Consider the following 23,349-nt stretch of genomic DNA (forward strand, 5'->3'; position numbering starts at 1 on the left):
GCCTTAATGTAACTAGAAAGACTATTAATACAGTATAATTTATAATTTAAAATAAAATGAAGAAATACATCTTCATTCCTTCCCTTACCCACTAACATTTCCCTTAGTTTCAGAAAACGTAAGCTAGCCAAACTGAGCCAAAGCTTCTGAACTGGTTGCAAAGTAGTTGTAGAGTTTTTGACTGCATCAATAATAATGTATACGATGGGCTATATATTAAATGTTCTAGCCTAAAAATGTTAGAAGAGCTTTCTTCCAACTTACCTTCTCCATCACGACATGTGTTCACGCGATGTTGTTGGTTACCTAGTAACGAACGTACGGTGGGGCCGAGAATGTTCCATCAACTTCCGTGTGTTCGCGCATCTATGTTGCCAAGTAACGAACGCAATCTGGCCGAGATACGTGCTGGCGGCAGGAAACTTCACTTTGTGTGCCTGCGCCTCGTATACAACATTATATAAAAAAGCTTGCAGGTCAACTTGGTTGGCATTGCCTTTTCAGCCTGAGAAATACACGGTGTGGCGTGTGAGCGTGTGAACTGGTTGAATTGCGTGTGTCTCACGGCCAATGCGTGAGACTTGAGAACCCTGAATTATTCATTTCCTTCTCTGTGGGCCTCTAGTCAGTTAATGTAGTGTGATAGCGTCGAATTACGTCACACGTAGGCTCACTATTGGCCGACGCTGGTCGTGTGTGATGCGTGTGACGTACAACACAGACGCACTACGCTATTACACTTACACTGACTCGAGGCCCACAGAGAAGGAAATTAATAGTTGAAATAAAGTCGTTGTTTTTGCGCACAAAAAGTATTCTCGTCGTTTGATAAACTTAAGATTGAGCCACTGTAGTCACTTGGACTATTTTAACGATATCTTTAATAACTTTTCGGGGAACAAGTTTCAATCCCTTAGAAGCCTATGGAGGAGTGATCCAGCTCTCAGATTTCATCAAAAATATCTTAATTCGTGTTCCGAAGATGAACAAAGGTCTTACGGGGTTGGAACAACATGAGGGTGAGTAAATACTGACAGAATTTTCATTTTTGGGTGAACTATCCCTTTAAGTACATCAAAACATTGACTGAATTAAAATAATTATTATGTGCATCATCTTATCTGTGGTGATACGTAAATTTAAGAATAGGTTTCTGTCCTACAATTAGAAATTAAAAATAAAATAAGGAACTATGCAATTCCACATGTGTTTAATTCATCATCTTTCGTCCCTTTCAGTTGGATTATCCAATGGTGGAATACAGAGTGGAGGTTCTGCCACATTGCCCAGGACTTCTGCTACCCGAGAGGAGCGCTTGATAAAGTTTTCTGGAATCGGTCCTGTAGATGAGACGGGCATGCCAATCGCATCCCGATCTGTGAGTCCCAGCATTCTCTCTCTGAACCACTGCAATCCCAGAATGCATTCACGCTTCACACCTTCAGTGAGCTGAAAATGACATGACATTTTATCCTGTTGTACTGTATGGCTGTATAAACCAGTCATGCATGCATAGTTATCACATCCTTAAAAGAAGACTAATGTACTTGAGAAGCAAAACTGTGTAAAATAATCTAAGGTAATCCTTAGCTGTAGATGTAGATATAAAGAACATCTCTTGTATATTGTTTATTTTTCTTAACCCATTAGCAAATTGTGTGTAGAAATATTACTGACAAGACATATCCAAGATATAAAATATGATATAATAAAAATTCAAGATATATTTTCTGAAGATGAATTGTAATATTTTATGCAGTTTTGCTTATGTAGAATTCAGAAGGCTTTGTTATTAGCGACACCGGTGGCCGTTGAGTGAACTGCAGACAGCTAATTATTGCTCGTGCACGTGTACAAGAGACTGAATATGATTCAGTGTCCCGACATATCTTTTCGTTCTTTGCTGAAGTAAAAAGAATTTGGAAATACATTTTCAGCGTTATACTGTTAACAAACATCCAGACGCCATCCATGTTTTTAGATGATTATGTAACGTAAATAGGCCTATGTGCTGCACGCTTTCCTCTCAATAACAATATAAACACACCGCGGAGAGAAAACAGCAGTTCTGAAAGCATCTGATCATAATGTTTGCATGCTTGCACCAGCTCTGCAATTCACTGAAATCACAAATGAGGTAATTAAAATGACACTGTTATGATAGAATTATTATAGCCTAAGTATATTTGAGACCATAGACTAGATCTGACTGTGTGAGAATTAATCCCTTTTCTTTGCATGACACATTGATATTAGCCTAAGCCTACAGTACAGAAGGTACAATGTTATCCTGAACATTGATAACATTTGACAATAAGCATTAGTTTCATGTGTCATAATGAAAGTGAGGCTCTCAAGAGTGTGCGTAATCATATCCTTATGATTTTCCTGGCAAAAATGTCCAGAGTTTTTCACATGAAATTCAGTCTACAGGCAAGTTAAGAAATCAAGGAAGGTCTCGTTTTTTTAAAGTTCAGTTACAAGCTGTGATTAATACATAAAACAATTCTTAAATATAGGCCCTTTAAATTAAGTTATTGTGTTTTTGTTAAAATAAATGCATATGTTGCACTTTACGCATTCTTTATTTTAATATTCAAGTATTTGATTTTTAGAACTTTATTTGAATGCATTGTTGAGCTTTTTTATTCTGAGACATTTTACTTGTAAACAATACAAAAATATGAATCACAAATATTTTGTATAGACTTTATCCCATTTATATGTCTTATTTTAAACAATGCATGTTTTGTCTTTCCCATCTCTTTCACCAGAGCGTAAACAAGCCTAAGGACTGGTATAAGAGCATGTTCAAACAAATCCACAAGAAACCAGAGGGTAAGTGCTCTCGCTCTCTCTCTCTCAGAAACAATGTGGAAATTCCTCTCTGTTATTGTCTGTCACATTTTACATGGTCCAGAAAGAATAAAGCCAAACTCTGGCTTAGAAATGTTAGACCTCATTTCTCAAACATTGTTAAACCTTTCACCACATGTGGAACTCAATGAGAAAGCGCACAATCGAGCCCTTTGAAAGTGGAACCAGATAGGCTTTACTGAGCATGATGGGATTTAGGATACCACACTGTGCCTCTCCTTCATGAGTGAACATTCTGAGTTAGAAGATACCGATTTCAAACTCTTAAAAATGTTAAGAGCACAAACTATAATTGTAAATAAAAAATAAACAGCAGACAACAGCAAAAGAACAGCATCAGAAATGTGGAGTGTTGCTGTAACACAAACTCCCGCTGAAATTTATATAGTGCTTTACCACTAATAACTGTTACAAAACTTCACAAAAACCCTCTAGGATATTTGGCCAGAGTCCTGAGCTTGATTAATGTTCAGAGGTTTGTTGTTGCAGTTTAATAACTGGAAAAGCACCTGATGTAGTTGAGTAATTATGAACGGCATAATGCAGTGTAACACAGCTTTCTCAATGTATTTCAATAGACACGTTGTTTGACTCAGACTTATTGAGCTTATAGAGAGAAAGAAGTTTAAAGCGGGCTGTCATATGATAAGCTTATGGTATCTGGGATTTTAATAGTACAGTAAGTAGTTCATTGAAATTACACTTTTATCCAAAGAGACTTACAGTACAATTATTACACAGACAATCTGCCTTGTTGTGATAGTTGTAATAGTTCATGGATTTGTGCTAACCAGTAACCTATTGCTTAAAGCTTATGTCACTAAACCACATCCAACCTTAGATATTGATATGATTTTAGCTAATAACTATAAAGATTCAGCCAAATATTTGAAGTTCAGTACAGATAGAAAATGTTTTCTTAGTTTCATGCGTTTAATTGATTATAGGGATATATTGATTTTGCATTCAATAATATAAGTCTGGCATGTTTCTTCTTTTTCTTTTATTTTTTGTTGTTATGGCCAATAAATGATACACAATGATGTTAAAATTCTATACTGATCAATATATGCTACCGGTCAAAAGTTTAAGGTTGAGGAGGTTTTTTAATGTTTTTGAAAGAATTATTTTCTGTTCACCAAGCATAAGAGATTTTATTTGATATAATGCATTTATTTTATAATGCTGCATTTATTTAATCAATAAACAAATAAAGTAAAACTAGAACATTGTTAAATATTATTCGATTAAAATAGTTTTCTATTTAAAAATATAAATTATTCCTGTGATTGCAAAGCTGAATTTTCAGCATAATTACTCTTCAGTGTGATCCGTTCAGAAATCATTTTAATGTGCTGATTTGGTGCTCAAAAACATGTCCTATTATTATCAGTGTTGCAAGCATTTGTGCTACTTAATATTTCATATATTTGTAATTTTTTTCAGGATTCTTTGATGAATAGAAAGTTCAAAAGAACAGCATTTATTTGAATTTTTATAAATGATAAATACTTTAAATACTACATTTTTAGTGTCCTTTTTATACATGTTGCATGTACTAACTATAGTAATAACAGTGAATTATGCATAATTAAATGCAACTAACCTTAAACCAAACTTATAGTAAGAAAATGTTGTTAATTAACATTATTACTTAATTATATACCACCTTAAATAAAGTGTACCCAAAAAATCTTACTGATCCCAATGTTTTTAACAGTAGTGTATACAATTCTATACTATTTAGTCTAAATGAATGTAAAATAAAAGTTTAAAGCTAAAGATTACGATTGATATTAAATCTAGTGTTTTGTAAAGATTAACTTTGAGTGTTAAATGACAGCAACACTAACTTAAATGTAGAAATAGGAAAAATAAACCTTTACTATTTAATACAATATAATACTACTACATTTTAAAAATTAAAATATCGGCTCATAACCATAGTTTCATTTCTTCTAATTTCATTGTGTATGTTTTTACTCCTGTAGAGCCCGAGCTTGACTGGAGAGAAAGTAAGTAGCAAAATAGTTATATTTTATACGAAAACATTATCCTTATTTTCTGGGTTCTGTATTCTGTAACTACTCAGCCAGACAGAAGCCTAAATTGTGCTGCAGTGTTTTACAGTTATTTGTGTCTAATGAAATGTTAAAACATTCTGTTCGATGTATTCGGATAAAGACAGTATTCTCAAATTTAATAAAAGTGTGAAACATCTATAAGCTCTCATTGATATGCATTTTTTTTAATGCCTACAGGGAAGCTGTCATCATCATCGCCTCCCCCAGATTCTTCCCAGCAGGACGGGCGCTCGGACCCCTTCACTCTCACCCCTCATGGAGCCCTGCCTGACTGGTGAGAGAGAGAAAGAGAGAGAGAGAGAGAGAGAGAGAGAGAGAGAGAGAGAGAGAGAGAGAGAGAGAGAGAGAGAGAGAGAGAGAAGAGAGGAGATAGAGAGAGAGAGAGAGAGAGAGAGAGAGAGAGAGAGAGTTACATTACAGAGACACTGGGCAGGTTAGAATCTGTTGCTGCAAGAACCAACAATGATTGTGCGTTTGTGTGCGCATGTATGGGGTTTTCTTACAGGGCTGATCTGGGCGATACAGGGAAGCACCCAGAACCAAAGAGTATTTTTGACTTTGAGCCTGGAAAGGGAGAAGCGGTAGAAGATCGTAACAAGGTAAGATACAGCTGTCATCCCCCATCACCTGAGCATTAATGCAGTTTAACAAGAAATATAGTCATTTAAACATGCAAAAAGACTGGTGGGGTCTGTGTATTATAATGATTTCTAGGAAAAAGTATCCTGATTTTTTTAAGTTTGCTAGATCGTCCAAAGCATTATTGTGTCTGTTGAATGCCTTTTTGTTACTGTCCATTGGCATTTGTGAGTGGGTTTGACTGAACACTAGAAGTGAGGGGAAAGGGTGAGAAGGTGCTGGGGAAAGTACAGTAGTTGTGACTGTCTTGCTGGGCAGAATCAGGGTGAGGAGATAATGACAGCTTCCCCAAAGGCATTAAAAAAAAGACAAACTGTATCAATTGCCCCTTTCAAGAAGCAATCCTGGTATATTACCATAAAAATGGCCAGAATTACTTTCCCGGTTAATACATGCGCTGTTCACACAAGCCTTCCGTCTTGTTCACACATCAGTACCAAAATACCGGTGTTAAAGTAACACCGAAGCAGTCTGGGAGTTAATTAGGTACTTAAGTGATTAATTGAGTGATGATTATTATGATATTATTATTATGATTATTATCATATTATGATATGATTATTATTATGATAATGAGCAGAATCACACAATTAAAGTTTAATTTCAATTAAAGTAAAACAGTGCTATCCATGTGTTCCCCTTGCACAACAATATATAGATTTTTTGTATATTCCTCAAAATGCATAAACACAATAAATGAGGCCAAGTCACCTTTATTTTTATAGCACTTTATACAATACAGATTTTTTCAAAGCAGCTTTACAGTGACAACAGGAAAATGATTCAATGATGCAAACAGAGTTCATTTCGGTCTAAAAGAAAATAGTGTCATTGTTCGGTTGAAGTCAGTTAGTGTTGATTAATTTTCTGGTATAAATATCATCAAGTATTAAATTAGTTCATTTAATATATAAAGCAGTTCTCTTCTGGCCAATAAACAAACAGTGTGTTTATGATTCAGGCTTCATTACAAGTCAGAATTCAGATTGTGGATCGGTAGCATTCAAATATTTAATTAACTTCTTTTTAATGTCACGATAATATGTAACGGATAATGTAGAGCGAGGCGGTTATTATAGCGAATACAACCCCGACAGGCTGATCAGGACCCCGACGCGAAGCGGAGGTTTTAAATCAAACAAAATATTGATTTAAAAAGGAGTTTATTGATTTAAAAACGATTGTATTGCTTCCGCTAAAGAAAATAGTCCGTTCCGTCTCTACGGTTAGAATCCTGCGGCCATGGCAACGCTCTGTTTTTCATGGCAAACGGTGTGTTATACTTAGCAGCGGTCTGTTATCAAGAAATAACAGACCGCATTCTACATTAGAATTCAACCAAGCCATGTAATAAAACACTATAGCCGATTACAAAGTAATTTATTACTGTAAACAAATGACCTTTTTAGTAGTGTAGTATAGTAGTGTAGCCTACATTTCAATTATTTACATTTACATTTATTCATTTAGCAGACGCTTTTATCCAAAGCGACTTACAAATGAGAACAATAGAAGCATTTAAACTAACAGTAGGACAACAATACGTAAGTGCTATAACCCCTCTCAGTTTAACTTTAGTGCAGTTTATTTTTTTTTATTTTTTTTAAATAGAATAGAAGAGAAGAGAAAGTGTTAGTATTACTGAATCAAGTGCTGCCGAAAAAGATACGTCTTCAGCAGTTTCTTGAAAGTGGCTACTGACTCAGAAGCTCTGGTTGAGTTAGGCAGATCATTCCACCAACAGGGAACAGTCATGGTAAAGGTCCGAGAAAGAGATTTTGTGCCTCTTTGAGATGGTACCACAAGACGACATTCGCTAGCAGAGCGCAAGTTTCCGGATGGCACATAAGTCTGAAGTAATGAGTTTAGGTAAGAGGGAGCCGTGCCAGTGGTTGTTCTGTAGGCAACGTCAGTGCCTTGAATTTAATGCGAGCGGCAACTGGCAACCAGTGCAATTGTGTGAGGAGAGGAGTGGCGTGTGCTCGCTTTGGCTCATTAAAGACTACTCTGGCTGCAGCATTCTGGATCAATTGTAGAGGTTTGACAGAGCAAGCTGGAAGACCAGCCAGGAGAGCATTGCAATAGTCCAGTCTGGATAAAACAAGTGCTTGTACAAGGAGTTGTGTAGCATGCTCTGTGAGGAATGGCCTGATCCTCCTAATGTTGTGCAAGGCAAATCTGCAGGATCGGGCAGTTCTAGCAATGTGGTCTGTGAATTTCAACTGATCATCAATTACAACCCCAAGGTGATGGAGTTATGACCTTGATGGAGTTATGAATGACGAGCCTAGCTGAATGGAGAAGTTGTGATGAAGTGTTGGGTTGGCCGGGACCACAACTAGCTCTGTTTTCGCAAGGTTTAGTTGAAGGTGGTGGTCCTTCATCCAGCCAGAAATGTCTGTCAGGCAGGCTGAGATACGAGGAGCTACCGTCGGATCGTCAGGCTGGAATGAGAGGTAGACTTGCCTGTCATCAGCGTAGCAATGATAGGAAAAGCCATGTTTCTGAATCACAGATCCTAGTGATGTCATGTAGATGGAGAAGAGGAGTGGTCCAAGCACTGAGCCCTGAGGCACCCCAGTAGCTAGATGTTGGGTCTTAGATGCCACACCTCTCCACGACACCCTAAAGGACCTACCTGAGAGGTAAGACTCGACCATTGGAGTGCAGTTGCCGAGATGCTCTTCATCTTTAGGATTGACAGGAGGATCTGGTGGTTAACTGTGTCAAAGGCAGCAGACAGATCCAGCAGGATGAGAACTGAGGATTTGGAAGCTGCTCTTGCCAGTCTCAGAGCTTCAATTACTGAGAGCAGGGCAGTCTCAGTTGAGTGTCCGCTTTTGAAACCAAACTGATTGTTGTCCAAGAGGTTGTTCTGTGTAAGAAAGGAGGAGATCTGGTTGAAAACTCGTTCAAGTGTTTTCGCGACAAATGGAAGAAGAGATACCGGTCTGTAACTTGTTAGATGTGCTGGATTTAGATTGGGTTTCTTAAGCAGTGGGGTTACTCGAGCCTGCTTAAAAGCTGTGGGAAAGGTACCAGTGTGAAGAGAGGTGTTTATGATGTGCGTGAGTGTGGGTACAACTGAGGAAGAAATGGCTTGAAGTAGATTAGTGGGGATAGGATCAAGCGGACAGGTAGTAGGGCGATTGGAAAGGAGGAGTTTAGAGACTCCCGCCTCTGAAAGTAGAGAGAAGGAGGGTAGAATGTGTGCGTTTGTTGGTAAAATGTGTGTGGATTGGTAAATTGGCCGCTGATGGTGGTTGTTTTTTCTATGAAGAATGTGGCAAAATCGTCAGCTGTTAGTGTTGATGAAGGAGGAGGAGGAGGGTTAAGAAGAGAGGAGAAGGTTTTGAAAAGCATGCGAGAGTCAGAAGAATTGAAAATTTTGTTGTGATAGTAAGCCATTTTAGCAGTAGAGATATTAGCAGAGAAGGAAGAGAGGAGGGATTGATAAAGACCCAGGTCTGTCGGATCTTTCGATTTGCGCCACTTCCTCTCTGCACCCCTGAGTTTAGTATGATGTTCGCAGAGAATATCAGATAACAAGGGGGCAGAGGGTGTGGCCTGGATTACCTGGCCTGGAGGAAAGGGGACAGAAGTTGTCCAAGCAGGATGTTAAAGTGGAGAAAAGAGTATCAGTTGCACTGTTAGTATCTAGTGCTGAGAGCTGATCAGGTGGAGGAAGTGTGGATGAGACCAAAGAGGATAGGTGAGAGGGTGAAAGTTAGCGTCGGTTCCGTCAAAAGGTGACCTGTGGAGGAGTGTGTGTTGTGTTCTGAGGCAGGTTGAGGTTGAGAGTGAGGAGGAAGTGATCTGAGGTGTGCAGTGGAGTGACCAGTGTATTGTCCGTGGAGCAGTAGCGCAGTAGCGCAATTATCTGGAGACTTCGGTTTTGATTACATTCACTCTCAAAACTTTTCACAGAGGCCTATAAAAGTGGTGTCATTCGGGGGCCATGAGAGAAGTGGTATTATTAAATTCTCTGAAAATTCTCAGATTAAGATGTTTGTCAGGACTCCTGATTGTTTATGACTGACTTTATGTCTGGCTTTGTGTGAATAAGAGAATAAAAGAATCTATTGTTTCATCTCCAGTTGTGGAGCTGTGTGAAGGCTGTCTTGTGATTCGTATTAAACCTGTTAACCGCTTGTGTGTTTTAAAAGCACCAAGTGCTGTTTCTTCTTTTCATTCTGTTTTCCCTCATGTGCCTTAATGTGACAGCTATCTACTAAAAACAGCTTTGCTTTGTTTAAGTCCCCTTGTGTTGAAATTCAAAAATGTTTATATGTCTATGTGGGTTTTTTTAATGTGCTTTAAGACAAACCATGTGCAGATTCATAAGTCAGCACCATTTCTGAGTATTTTCTCCTTCTGCAGTGAACCAAAGACAGTCTAAACAACGCGGTTTGAAATCGCTGGTGTTTCTGACGTCACAAACTACCTTGTAACCAATCAGGTCAAGGTGTTGTTGTAAACGAGTGGATCTCTGAGCTGGTGTGAGTGAGTGGAAGCGGGGCTAATTTGCATATTCATTGAATCACATGAGACTAAATGAGGCAAGGGTGTAGAGTTACATTCAAGCTATTTGCAAGGAATTTTTTTAAAAATATGTCATTTTGGTGGTTAAATATTTGTTTTAAGGGTTACAATTATTGACAACAGGGGACTTTAACATATTTGAAAGATGCATTACTTATCATGTCTTACGGTGTTCTAGATGCCTGACTTGGCTTTAGTAAAGTTGTTAGCTGCCATTCAATTCTGCTCTTTAGGTAACAAATAAATGTGTCTAAATGTGGGTTAATTACATTGTATGATGTTGTAGTCTCAGTTGGTATTTGATTTGTTTTTAGTCTCTGAGGTCTGCGTCCCAGCTGCCGTCATATCACACCCCGGTTAAACCTCAACCCAGATCTCCATCTATAGAGGTGAGTGTCTGCACTTCTACATCAGACATAAATCTGAACACATCTCGCTTTCTGTTATTATTATATTAATAACGCATCTATTGGTCATTTTTAGAGGTACATTTGTTACAATATACAAACATACCCATAATTTTCTGATTTGTCTTTATTCTGAAGAAAATACTTTCATGCTGTTGGACTATTCCTGTGTACTCCGCATAATCTGAATAAATGAAGGCTATTCCTTTTCTGCCATCCTCTTCTGCAAATACTTCAGACGCTCTTTATTGCCAATTACCTTGTGATTTTTACACTGTGAAAGTTCAAATACAATGAAATCGCATGAAGTCCTAGATTACATTTAGATTTGTGTGTTACACCAATAGTTTTACATAAAATATAAATACCACACCAATAGTTTTACATAAAAATGCATATGCTGTGTGTGAACTGGTTGTCATTCTGTTGTCCAGGCTACACTGGTGTCGGAGCTGAACCGCTTTGAGGCGGAGCTGGACTCAGACATTCGTGGTCTGGAGAGGAAACTCTCACAGAAGCAGCAGCGGCGAGGCAGGGGTGAGGTACTGACTCTCCATTCTACACATTACATATATATATATATACCAAACAATTTTCCTGTCACTCCAATTTAAATTTCAGTTCAACTTCTTGTTCTTGTGGTTGTGGTTTGTGGCCTGTACATTTCAATACAAAACAAATACTTTCCACAAAGGTTTAGAGAGTGAGCATCAAAGAAAATCCGACACTGCAGTTAGATAAGATATTGAGATCATTTGAGAAGTTGTATTTGGCGTCCTTTTTCAATCTCTCTAAATGTTTTTTTTTAAATCTTTTGGACTTCTAGTCAGACTTTAGTCATCCATTATGACCTCACCGGTTTCTTAAAAATTCCCCCACCCTTCAGACAAGGTATTAGTCTTAATCTCGTACTTATTGTGCCAAAATAAAAAAAAAGTCAAAGGCTTTTTCTCTGTTTCTGGCCACTGCTGTTACCTTCCTGCCAGTGTGCTTCAGGTCGCTGGATGTAGGCCCTACTCTGACAGCTGTGCATGCTGATCCTCTCTATCACTTCCTGTCATGCTGAACAGACAAAGTCTGCAGCCGCCCACCACTACTCTTGCCTGTGAATCAAGCCAGCCTGCACAATGTCTGCTCTTTAAATCCCAGCCGTGTTTATTTGGTCCTTTTCTTGCCATGACTCTCTTTCTGTGATTCTTAAAGAGACAGTTCACCCAAAAAGGAAAATTCTGTCATCAACTGTCCATCATTTTTTTCCTCACACACATATAAGTAAAATAAAAATGAGTGCTGGGCAACGATTAATCGCGATTAATCGCATCTAAAATAAAAGTTTGTGTTTACATAATATATGTGTGTGTACTGTTAATTACTGTCCACTTTGAATATATAAATACACACACATGCATGTATATATATATATATATATATATATATATATATATATATATATATATATATATATATATATATATACACATATATATATATATTTAAGAAACATGTTATTTATATATAAAATATTTATATTTAATATACATTATGTATAAATATATATACAGTATATATTTCTTAAATATATATACATGCATATGTGTGTATTATATATACAAAATAATTATACACAGTACACACACGTATATTATGTAAACACAAACGTTTATTTTGGATGAGATTAATCATTGCCCAGCACTAATAAAAATACATTAAAAAAACTAACAAAGACATATATTAAACAATATTATTAGACATAAGTTCTCTATATCATACAATAGAAATTAAACAACACTAAATCATTTACAGCTTCAAAAATAAGAAAATATAAATCCATAGATTTTATGTGAAAACAGACTGATATTTAAATTGCTATTCGCTAAAATTTGAACAATTCCTTTAATCTAAAAGAAGCTTTTGGCTCAACGAATTCTGCACCTTTAATTGTTTAAGGCTTTACGATTCCCCATGTGCTTGTGAATTACAAACTGTGGAAATCTTAGCTGATGACCTCACATCACCAGTTCCATCTGATTCAGATTTACAATAGAGGTCTGCACAGGCTTTAAACTGAAACTCGAATCCGGCCCTTACCCGGGAGTGTCTAGCCCCACCCGACCTGACCGGAACGGTTACATTTTAAGATTGAACCCGAAGTCCGTTTCTCACAGCAAATGCCTTTTTATAATATGCTGTATTTTAAGATTGCATGCAACGATCAGCAAACAAATAGATGTAAACAAACACATCATCAAGACACAATGGCCCCCTCAGCAGTCAGCACACACAAATAAATGTATCTATCTATCTACACACACACACACACACACACACACACACACACACACACACACACACACACACACACACACACACACACACACACACACACACACGCATATATATATATATATATATATATATATATATATATATATATATATATATATATACATTGATAAACAGATAGATAGATAGAGTTTTTCTTTAGTCACAAACCCGAACCCGAAGCTATTTATGAAATATTAACCCGAACCCAGACCTCTAATTTACAATTGCAACCTAAATACATGGAGTATAGGACCCAGGGGAGCAGTGCAGCTCTCTGTTCAGGAATGGTCACCGCCTCTTGAGATTGCTTTCGAGCTGCTCCCAAATACTCCCGTTGAACTGTGTCTTTAGGAGAGTTCATGTGTGTTAGAGGTGAATGAAATAGTGATTTCTATTTTCAGGGAGCCAAAGCCAACACAGCAGCTACAAGAACCGAAGAGAACAGGCAAGAAAACAGGTAAGTCTCTAAGTTTACTTAATTATACTTTGGGGAAAATATGGCCCGAAAAGTCAGCAAAATCAAACTAAACTAAACTAAAATTGTTTTTAATAGAAAATTCACTCTTATGAGTTTGGGTCAGTCTTAATCTATACTAATAGTATAGTTTTATATATGTTATATAGCCATAAATGGCTTTTAAGTCATGGAAATTTAAGTAATGTTTGAAGTCAATAATATAATATAATATAATATAATATAATATAATATAATATAATATAATATAATATAATATAATATAAATATAATATAATATAATATAATTATCCTGTATCATAATCTCTCTGCATATGTCTTATATGTACCATTATATTACAATATTATGTGAACAGGTGGGATGAAGTAGTTTAAGCTTTTGACAAGGCCAGAATTACAAGTTTCGTCTTTGAAATGATTTATAGAAATAATATCTGATGATTCGTCTGTCTAATTAATTATAATACAGTGTGACAAATGCAGCAGATTTCCCTGTTGTTTTCACTCTCTTATTAAGGTCATATGACATGCCCGGCCTGTCTCCTCGTCTGATTGGTTAATTGTTGACTCTTTGGCCGTCGGCCCACATACCCGACCCCATGCTGAGCTCTTTGTGTGCCTGTTCATATGTTTGTGTATTTGTGAGAGTGTCTCAGTGTGTGTGGCGTTAAAATTGAGGATGTCCAGGTCTTTACTCACATGCTTGACCTTGTTCATCCTGTTAATACAGTGGTACAGTATTGGTTCTTAAACTGTATTAGACACAGTTTAGATGTCTGTGTCTCCACAGTTTTTCTGCCCGCATCGCTGCTCCACATGCAGTTATCCCCCTCTTTATGTGCTTTGACACAGCAGAGCTATAAAAGGCAAAGTTAGGTCCCTCCAGGCCTATACTTCAGATGTTCATGCCCATTCTGACACCTTAAGGTTCAGTATTTGCTCGCCAGGGGCCCATATCTCACTGGATCTGACACATTCTTGAGTTCTCCCTCTGTTTTTCTGTGGCATGTTGATGTTTTCTGCCCCCTTCAGCCCCCTGCCGACTACCTCCCCACCCTCAAAATGCCATAAATGCTACAAAAAGGATACAGAATGAGGACAGTTTTACTGCTTCCCTCTTTCTGGAATGATTATCAACCCCGGGGCTGAAAACCTGTTAACTGGTTGTTGAGTTCAAGAATTGTTATGCTGCCATTTCATCAACATCATTTTTTTATGTAACTATGTAATTATTCAGTTCATTGTCAAATATTCATCCCCACAAGAGAAAAAAATCAGTTATATGTAGAAATATTGTTAAAAAGGCACATTTACTTGAGCAAAAGTATGATGTGCTTAAAATTAGTAAAACTATTTGGGATAAAAAAAAACTTGATTCAAGAGATATTTTATACAGTGTTATCTTGCACAGTATTATATTTTAAAGATGTTTAGAGCAGCAGAAACCTCTACCATTAGTTAAATCTCTCAGTTCTGTCACATATTCATAAATATTCCCATAAGTCAAACTGGATCCTTGAGCTGAGACAGACCATCTGTTGTGTTTTATGGAATTCTTCCTGTCTTCCTTGAGTCTCCTATGTAACTCAGAGGAAGGTTGTTTTTTTCAAAGCTCAGGAGACTGAGATCTGGGTTGTTCGTTTGTGTATCAGTGTTGTCTCCATTTATTAATTTAAAATAGGTATAAATATGAAATTGTTGAATATAGTGCTGTAAAATGAACGCGAATAGCTTAAATTGTTTGGTCTTGAGAGTTTTTGATGACAAATGTTGGAGTTCATGTTCATCTCGATTGCAGATTTTGGTGTCTTGCATGGCAAATTTGAGCACATTTTGAGACATACCTGAGATTATTGGTTTCTTTCTTTGGGAAAAACCTGAGGAGACTCTAGAAAAGTCTCTAAGTGATCTCCACTTAATCTCTGCTGTCTAGGCAAAACATCTGAGACATGAAAGAATTCGTAAAATTGTTCTTACTTACTAATAACTAATAATTATTTTTAAGAAATGATATCAGTGTATTAGATGTAAAATTTCACCTCACTGTTTTTGACTTCAGTGTTCTTCCTTTATATGGTGTGTGTCACATGATAATTTTGTTTTCCTTTTCCAGCTATCCCATAATCCCCTGCTCAGCCATAAAGCAGGGCACAACAGCAAGCCTCACGCATGCTGATGGTAAGATACAGTCATCTTCCTATCCCCCCCGTCCTCTTTTTCCTATTTCCTTGAACTTCTCGCCAATCTTCTCCTCTCTTCTCATTCCCCAAGGCACAATTTGCACAATTAATACAAAGTAAACACATTTCTGTGAAATGAGGAAAACAAATGAAGTCAATCACTTTCATCAGGACAGGAAATGTGTAACAAGGAGCAGGATGGAGGTCTTGATTGCAGATTAGATTTTTCCAGTTGTTTTTCCTGGAGATAAATGCAGAAAGAGTCTGCCACTCTAAACACATTTACGTGTGCAGAGCTGGAGGCCCACTGAAATGGTTTTGAGCAAAATAAAGGTAATTTTGATTCAATCTTCCAAGGCCCTGTCCCAAATGGAATGCTAAGTCCGCACATTCGTGATGCAATGGCGACTGTTAGGTGTAAGTCTGCCGTGGAGCTCACCTCAGTGTGGTAAAAGTGCTCACCGAGGCGCATATCAGCCGCAAATACTTCATATGATCACTACATTCTTCACCCTGGGACATAAAAGTGCTTAAAGCTGAAGAAGCAACCAATAATTGCTAAAAAACATGGATAATAGACACAATTCTGCTATTGATTTTGGAATATTATTGGCTGATATCTGATCTTCTCTTCCCTCTACAGGTCGCACATCCTCAGACATGGATTTCCCACCTAAGAAAGAAGAGAGAAAGGTACAGCATTTGATCTTTTTCCTTGAAGTTTGGATGGAAAGTACATATTTGACACAGACTTTGAGAAAGAACGCCTGTATTTTTTTTTTTTTTCTACACAGATGAAAGCTGCCCGAGCCAAATTTAGTTTCCAAGCACAGTCACCAAAGTAAGTAGAAACAAAAGACACAAAACAGATTTCATTATTCATAATTATTTTCAGAACTGGACACGGTAGAAGGTTACTTGGGAAGTCTGATAAAAAAAAAAAGGCAAATGCTACTAAAAATAAATTAAATAAAGTTCTCTGATTTGTTATTCAGTATTATTAATTTAATGCACTTTTACCACATTTATAATCACACACCCTATATTCCCTAATCCATTATTATTGTCTCCGATCTGTCATCCATAGGGAGCTGACATTACAAAAAGGTGATGTTGTGTACATACACCGACAGGTGGATGCCAACTGGTATGAAGGAGAGCATCATGGGAGAGTGGGAATCTTTCCCACCAGCTATGTGGAGGTTTGTCAAGTCAAGTCACCTTTATTTATATAGTGCTTTATACAGTAAAGATGATTTCAAACCAGCTTTACATGGGATAAACAGGAAAATAATGATCTATGATGTAAAGCAGCTCAAAAAGACATTAGTGTCATTTTTTCATATTTCATATTGATTCAGTTCAGTTCAATAACTGTGTAAAGTTCGTAACTAATGAAATGAGTTCAATTCAGCTCTAAAGCAGCTCTGTAGAAAACAGTGATGTCATCACCCAGCTCGATTCAAGTCCAGTTTACTTCACTTTCGATAGTGTCAGTGCAGTCAAATAAGTGTCCATGAGTATGCAAATGAAACACTGCATCTCGTCGTCTTTTGTCATTTACATCCCTTCCTATCTTTTCTTTCCAGATTATTCCTCCAACGGAGAAGCCCACTCCAATAAAGTCTCCTACCATCCAGGTGTTGGAGTATGGAGAGGCTGTTGCCCTGTTCAACTTCAATGCCGACCTGCCTGTGGAACTGTCCTTCAGAAAGGTGCCATAAATACCACACACTCTACCATACACTACAAGTAATTAATTATGTACAGTTCATTATCATAAAATATTTTACTGCAGACTAATTTTTACGGTTCTTAAGTGAGCCATGGAAACCTTATTAATAGCATTTGCAGCTGAATTTTGTGGTACTAAATTATATTTACACTGTATTTATACTCCATTTATTCACTTTTTGAGCATAGACCTGATAGTCGTAAATCCTGAACGATTTAGAGCACAGATTTAAGTTTTTAAACCAAATCTCTTTTTAGAGACGAAACTTGACAAATTATTGCTGGTGAAAAAAGTTTGATAACGTGAACTTAAAAAAAGTTCGAACTTTATGTTTATTATAAAAATATAAAAATGACCAGAGGGTCAAACAGTGGTCCGGGGCCCACTAGGGGTCTCAGCAACATTCAAAGGTGACCTCAAGATGACAAAATGAACATTAAATTTAATTTTTAATTAACACCCTCAACCAGTGTTTTTCTTCTGAAATAGCCTAATTATTAGCCTAATATACAGTGCCTAGCATAAGTGAACACACCCATGCTAAATCATCTTTTGGAAATTGATCTTAATGCCTTAATTAAAAAAATTAGGAAAAATCCAACCTTTAAGGACACCAAATTTCTTTGCATATGAATAATGGATTGTAAATTAATAAATGTTCTACCTTAAAATACAGGTTGCATAAGTCAGGACACCCCTATGTTAAATTCCCATAGAAGCAGGCAGATTTTTTTTTTTAAAGGCCAGTTATTTCATGGATCCAGGATAATAAGCATCCTAATAAAGTTCCCTTGGCCTTTGGAATTAAAAAAGCCCCACATCATCACATTCCCTTCACCATACCTAGAGATTGGCATTAGGCACTATCCATAAGATCATCTCTCAATACAAATCAAACCAGCTATTAGCCTAACTGAAATAACACCATGCCAATCTCTAGGTATGGTGAAGGGAATGTGATGATGTGGGGCTTTTTTAATTCCAAAGGCCAAGGGAACTTTATGTATATAAAACATAAATCAAATTTAAATATTAAAATCCCTTTCCAGTAAATCATGAACAGCTTGGGGAGCCTTGGAGTCAAGAAGGCTGAGAACCACTGCTTTAAGGCTTACGTTTGGTAACTGGGGTAATGAATCTTAATCATATCATGTTCAGACATGTAAATCAAGTCTTTGTGATCGACTTCCAGCCCTAACTATCACAGCTATGTAAAGAAAATGGTTGTTTGGAACAATTATAGTCAATTATAGTAAATTATACAGTTTCACCATTATACACAAATATCCAACCACAGAACGCTGCAAATGACCAATCAGAATCAAATATTCCAAAGAACCGTGTAATAAGCGATGATATTTCACATCCAAACCTTTCTTCTCTCTTGTTCTGTTCGGTGTCTCTGTCTCAGGGCGAGATTATCTCAATCACCAGGCGTGTTGATGATCACTGGCTGGAGGGTCGTATCGCTGGCACCACCCGAAGTGGAATCTTCCCCATCAGCTACGTCCAGGTCAACAAAATGCCCCGCACTAAAAGCAGTGATGACTTTCCATCTTCTCCCACTCTTACCCCAGAGCCCCTCAGTCCCGGCCGGCCACAGCACTCCCCCCTGTCTCCCCTGTCACGCTCACCCGAACCCCAGCTTTCCCCTCACAAACACTCCAGCCAATCACGCTCCCCTCTGTCACATGCACAGCCCATCTCCCCAAAACCATCAAACCACTTTTTGTTCTCGCCTGGCCCCACTTCATCCACCACACCCAGCAACAACTGGACGGGATTGCTGCACCCTCACAACCCACTGGAAAAGGACACCAGATCACCTGTGTCAGCCTCCAATCATGTGCTGACATCTCCGCAGGGCCCGGGACTGCCAGCGAACACCGGCGCAATGCCAGCGCACCCTCCGTACATCACACAGGTTTGTGCAGAGATACAATACTATACTGTATATTTACATGTATGAACCTCTGTATCAGCTAGGCCCTATTAAGCAGATGTTTTGGTAACACTTTACAATAAGGTTCATTAGTTAACAGTAGTTAACTACCTTTGTTCACATGAACTAAGAATGAACAATTCTTCTACAGGATTTATTAATCTAAGCTAATATTAACTTCAACATTTACTAATACATGATTAAAATCGAAGGTTGTATTTGTTAACATTATTTAATTCTCTGTGAACTAACATTAACAAAAATGAACTAATACAGTAACAAATCATGTATTGCTCATTGTTAGTTCATGTTAGTTCACGCGTTGCTAATACATTAATTAATGTTAACTAATTAACCTTATTGTGAAGTGTTACTGATGTTTTTTTTAGTGAATACTTTGTATTGTGGTAAATAATGTGGCCAATGTACAATACATTGGTACACTACCATTCAAAAGTTTGGGGTCAATATGATTTTTTTAAGAAATTAATATTTTTTCAGCAAGTATGCATGAAATTGATCAAAAGTGTCAGTATAGACACTGATGTTACATCAAAAAATCCTAAAAAAAAAGTTATTAATCCAATAAAAAATATTAAAGGTGCAGTAAGCATTTTCTGAGAAACACTGTTTATAAATGAAATTGACACCCAAAGACACCATCCAGCCAAGCAACGACTCACATCAGACATCTCTCGACAACAAAAGCATATCGTGGTTCTGTGAAACAGCAAAATAACCAATAGCTGTTTCTCAATTCCAAGAAAGCAAAGAACGGACTTGCATACTCCTGTATACGCGAGAACACAGAACGCATCTTTGTGAAAATTGAGATGTGCTGCGATCTTGCTGCTCAACTGACCGTCCCAGCATATTATAAGTAGCAGCTAATGCACAATAAATACAACATAACATCACAAACAAGTGTCATTACCTAATAAAACATTTCTTTCATATTACTATAGAGATTGTTTACATATAATTTATATATTTTTTATTTTACCACATGTATTTATGAAAATAAGTAGTCTATGTGTAACCTATGCATTGTCAGATTCTTTTTCATTATGCCAATAAAAATACTGCAGGCTTTCTTCAGGTTATCGCTTTATTAAAATTAAGCAAAGTAACACATCCGGGCACTTTCATGCGTCCTCTGTACTTGCGTTCTTGAGAATTGCAATTGAACTTTGACGGTTGATGATGACATAGTATGAGAACGAATAATTAGAAACAGCCTATGTTACTTCAGAATCGAGCAGAAACAAAGCAACCGTTCTGCTCTGTGATGTCGCTCCAGCGCCGGAAAGCTTTTGCAATATTAACACTGGTCCTAGCTCTTGCCTGATCGTAACCCATTCTTTCCCAATTATATTCCTCTTACATTGTCTTCTTCGATAATATCTCAGCCATCTCTCTTTCCACAAATATCCTGCTCTCTCACTTTCTCTCTGTCATGAGCAGATACGCCACACAGCGTTTTTTTTCAGCACACACAGAATAGACATCTAGCAAATAGTCACAAAATGTTTTGTTTGGGTGTTGATTTACAGTGTTTCTCAGCAATCACTCACTGCACCTTTAAATAGCACAACTTGCTTTGCTAGAATGTCACACTTTCTCGCAAAATATGATGTGCATTTCATAGCATTATTTGCTTTCGAGAATAATTTGTAAGGTGAAGGACTCTTGTATCAGTTAATTACAAAAACATGATTCCTGTCTTCCACTGAGACATTATTTTATGCCTAATAAAAGGGTATTTGAGCTTATTTTTCCATTGCAGATTATAAAAAGATAAAGTCCCCCTGTAGTCAATAATTGTATCTCTTAAAACTCATTTTTGATCACTAAAATTACACATTTAAAGTTTTTCCTTGAAAAAATTCCTTCATGCCTTAAAATAGCTTGAATGTAAGTCTGCCTCATTAATTATACGCGGTTCTATGAATATGCAAATTAGTCCCACCTCCACTCACTCACGCCAGCTCAGAGATCCACTCGTTGACGATCACACGTTGACGTGATTGGTTACAAGGTAGTTTGTGACGTCAGAAACACCAGCGATTTCAAACCGCGTTTTTGAGACTGTCTTGGCCCCTGTCCACACGGACACGGGTATTTTTATAACCGTGACTTTTTTTACGCGGTTCGGCCGTTCGTCCACACGAAAACGCACTGAAACCGAACATTTTTGAAAACCCCTGCCAGGGTGAGGATTTTCAGAAACGCCGGTTACAGTGTTGTCGTGTAGACAGTGAAACCGGGGTTTTTGCCTTGCGACGTCAGAGTGTGCGCCGTTATCAGCTGTGTTTGACATCAGATTTGCGCTTCTGATTGGCCAACGTGGCTTTAGGGTTAAGGTTTATATCACCGCCTGCTGGCGTGGCATGCTCTTGACCGCGCTTGATTGCGTGTTTTTACGTTTTCATGTAGACGGAGACCGAGCATGTGTGGACGGGATTTTTTTTAAAAACGCTGTAGGAAAAACTCCGGTTATAAAAATACCCGTGTCCGTGTGGACATGGCCTTGGGTTCACTGCAGTTTTAAGGAGAAAATACTCAGCAATGGTGCTGACTTATGAATTTGTACATGGTTTGTCTTAAAGCATATTAAAAACACCACATAAAGTGCTAAAACACCACAGATAAACAATATTAAAAGCTTGATTTTCACCACAGGTCGGCTTTAAAAGATTCATTTTGAATAGCCTACTTCTTTTTGTCATTAAACTTTTGACATTTGACTGCTTTTGATATTTTTGATAAGTGCATTAAAGCTGACAAATATAATTTGAAAAATCTTTGTGAAAACTTTTGTGATGGAAAATTTTATTGATATTTTTGTACTCAGCATCATTAAATGATGTAATATTAGGCTATATCAGCTTATTTGTAATATTATGGAAATCAGGGCTGTGTCACTGTTTGAATTTTTTTTATTCTGTTTCTCTGCTCCATTCAGTTTATTGATTATCTTCACGTTTGTTTGTTTCTATGATTATGTATAACTATCACCTTTCAGTTATTGTTCGTCTTGTATGTACGCCCCCTTTTGTTCAGTCTCTAGTCGGTTCTCGTTTCAGTTTAAACACAGTTATTTATTATTGCGTATTTATATTTATTACTTGGAATAAAGACTTTGTTTGTTAACTCGGCGTTATCGCTGTGTGTGCAGCAAAACATTATCAATTACAGGCTGTATAATAATAATAATAATAATAAAAGTTTCTTAAGCACCAAATCAGCATATTAGAAGGAAGGATCATGTGACACTGAAAGAATTGAAAATTCAGCTTTTCCATCACAGGAATAAATTTGTTTTTAGAATATATTAAAATAGAAAACAGATATTTTATAGTAAAACAAAACTAAATTTTAACAATCATTTTTAGGATGGGACCAGAACACGATTTCCACAGCCCAGCGCACAGGTTAAGATTCCCTCCACATCACGGTCTCCTGTGAACAAGGGTTATTCACGACAACTGTGAGTACATTATTCACTACTTCTGACCTAATTCAAGCAGATATAGATGAATCATTTACATTTATTAGTTTTTATGATTGATTAAAAGTCAATTTCCTTGTTATTTACTCACCAACATTGTGAAATAAAGTCATAAGGTTTGCTGAGTAAAACATGACAGGATGTTAATTTCTGGGCGAACTGTTCCTTCAAATAAAACTGTACACAAATCCAAGTATATTGCACTGATACCATTCTTTTTCATTCACTCTTTCTCTTTGCATTCAGGTATAAAGCGGTTTACAACTATAACCCCCAGAATAAAGACGAGCTGGAGTTGAGAGAAGGAGACCTCGTTCAGGTCTTAGAGAAATGTGATGACGGCTGGTTTGTAGGTAATCGTCCTTTAAGAAAACTCTACTTACACTATTAGCATAAAGTTTGCTCCACTTTACAGCTTATTCTGGCCACTGTTTTACAGGTAAAGAGACTAATCATAGTTTCTAGGGATGCACGATACATTGTATCATATCAACTGTCGCTTGTATTATAGATCAATAATTTTTGATAGTTATGTATTGATTATCATTTTGATATGCCTAAATTGACTTCTAGCATCTATTATTTTTGTTTAGTAGAAGAGAATTGTAGGTGCTTTTTAATCTGAAATTGAC

At 37.1% G+C, this 23,349-nt stretch overlaps 1 protein-coding gene across 4 annotated transcripts in view; it reads left to right on the forward strand.

Moving 5' to 3' along the window:
- The window catches only part of sorbs3 (sorbin and SH3 domain containing 3), a 66,593-nt gene that overhangs the window by 39,949 nt on the left and 3,295 nt on the right, over positions 1-23,349 (forward strand). For all 4 annotated transcript variants that reach the window (XM_077223484.1, XM_077223483.1, XM_077223486.1 and 1 more), the window contains exons 5-20: positions 1,239-1,378; positions 2,775-2,838; positions 4,869-4,892; positions 5,139-5,235; positions 5,467-5,560; positions 10,457-10,531; positions 10,984-11,091; positions 13,276-13,331; positions 15,463-15,527; positions 16,173-16,222; positions 16,324-16,370; positions 16,617-16,731; positions 17,119-17,244; positions 18,676-19,188; positions 22,602-22,696; positions 22,964-23,070. In XM_077223484.1, the coding sequence (XP_077079599.1) occupies positions 1,239-1,378; positions 2,775-2,838; positions 4,869-4,892; positions 5,139-5,235; positions 5,467-5,560; positions 10,457-10,531; positions 10,984-11,091; positions 13,276-13,331; positions 15,463-15,527; positions 16,173-16,222; positions 16,324-16,370; positions 16,617-16,731; positions 17,119-17,244; positions 18,676-19,188; positions 22,602-22,696; positions 22,964-23,070 (1,776 nt within the window). The remainder of the gene's footprint in view (positions 1-1,238; positions 1,379-2,774; positions 2,839-4,868; positions 4,893-5,138; positions 5,236-5,466; positions 5,561-10,456; positions 10,532-10,983; positions 11,092-13,275; positions 13,332-15,462; positions 15,528-16,172; positions 16,223-16,323; positions 16,371-16,616; positions 16,732-17,118; positions 17,245-18,675; positions 19,189-22,601; positions 22,697-22,963; positions 23,071-23,349) is intronic.

This window comes from Siphateles boraxobius, unplaced genomic scaffold (genome assembly GCF_051911475.1).
Source record: "Siphateles boraxobius isolate OS27281-9 unplaced genomic scaffold, OSU_SipBor_1 9, whole genome shotgun sequence".
In the NCBI taxonomy this organism is placed as follows: domain Eukaryota; kingdom Metazoa; phylum Chordata; class Actinopteri; order Cypriniformes; family Leuciscidae; genus Siphateles; species Siphateles boraxobius.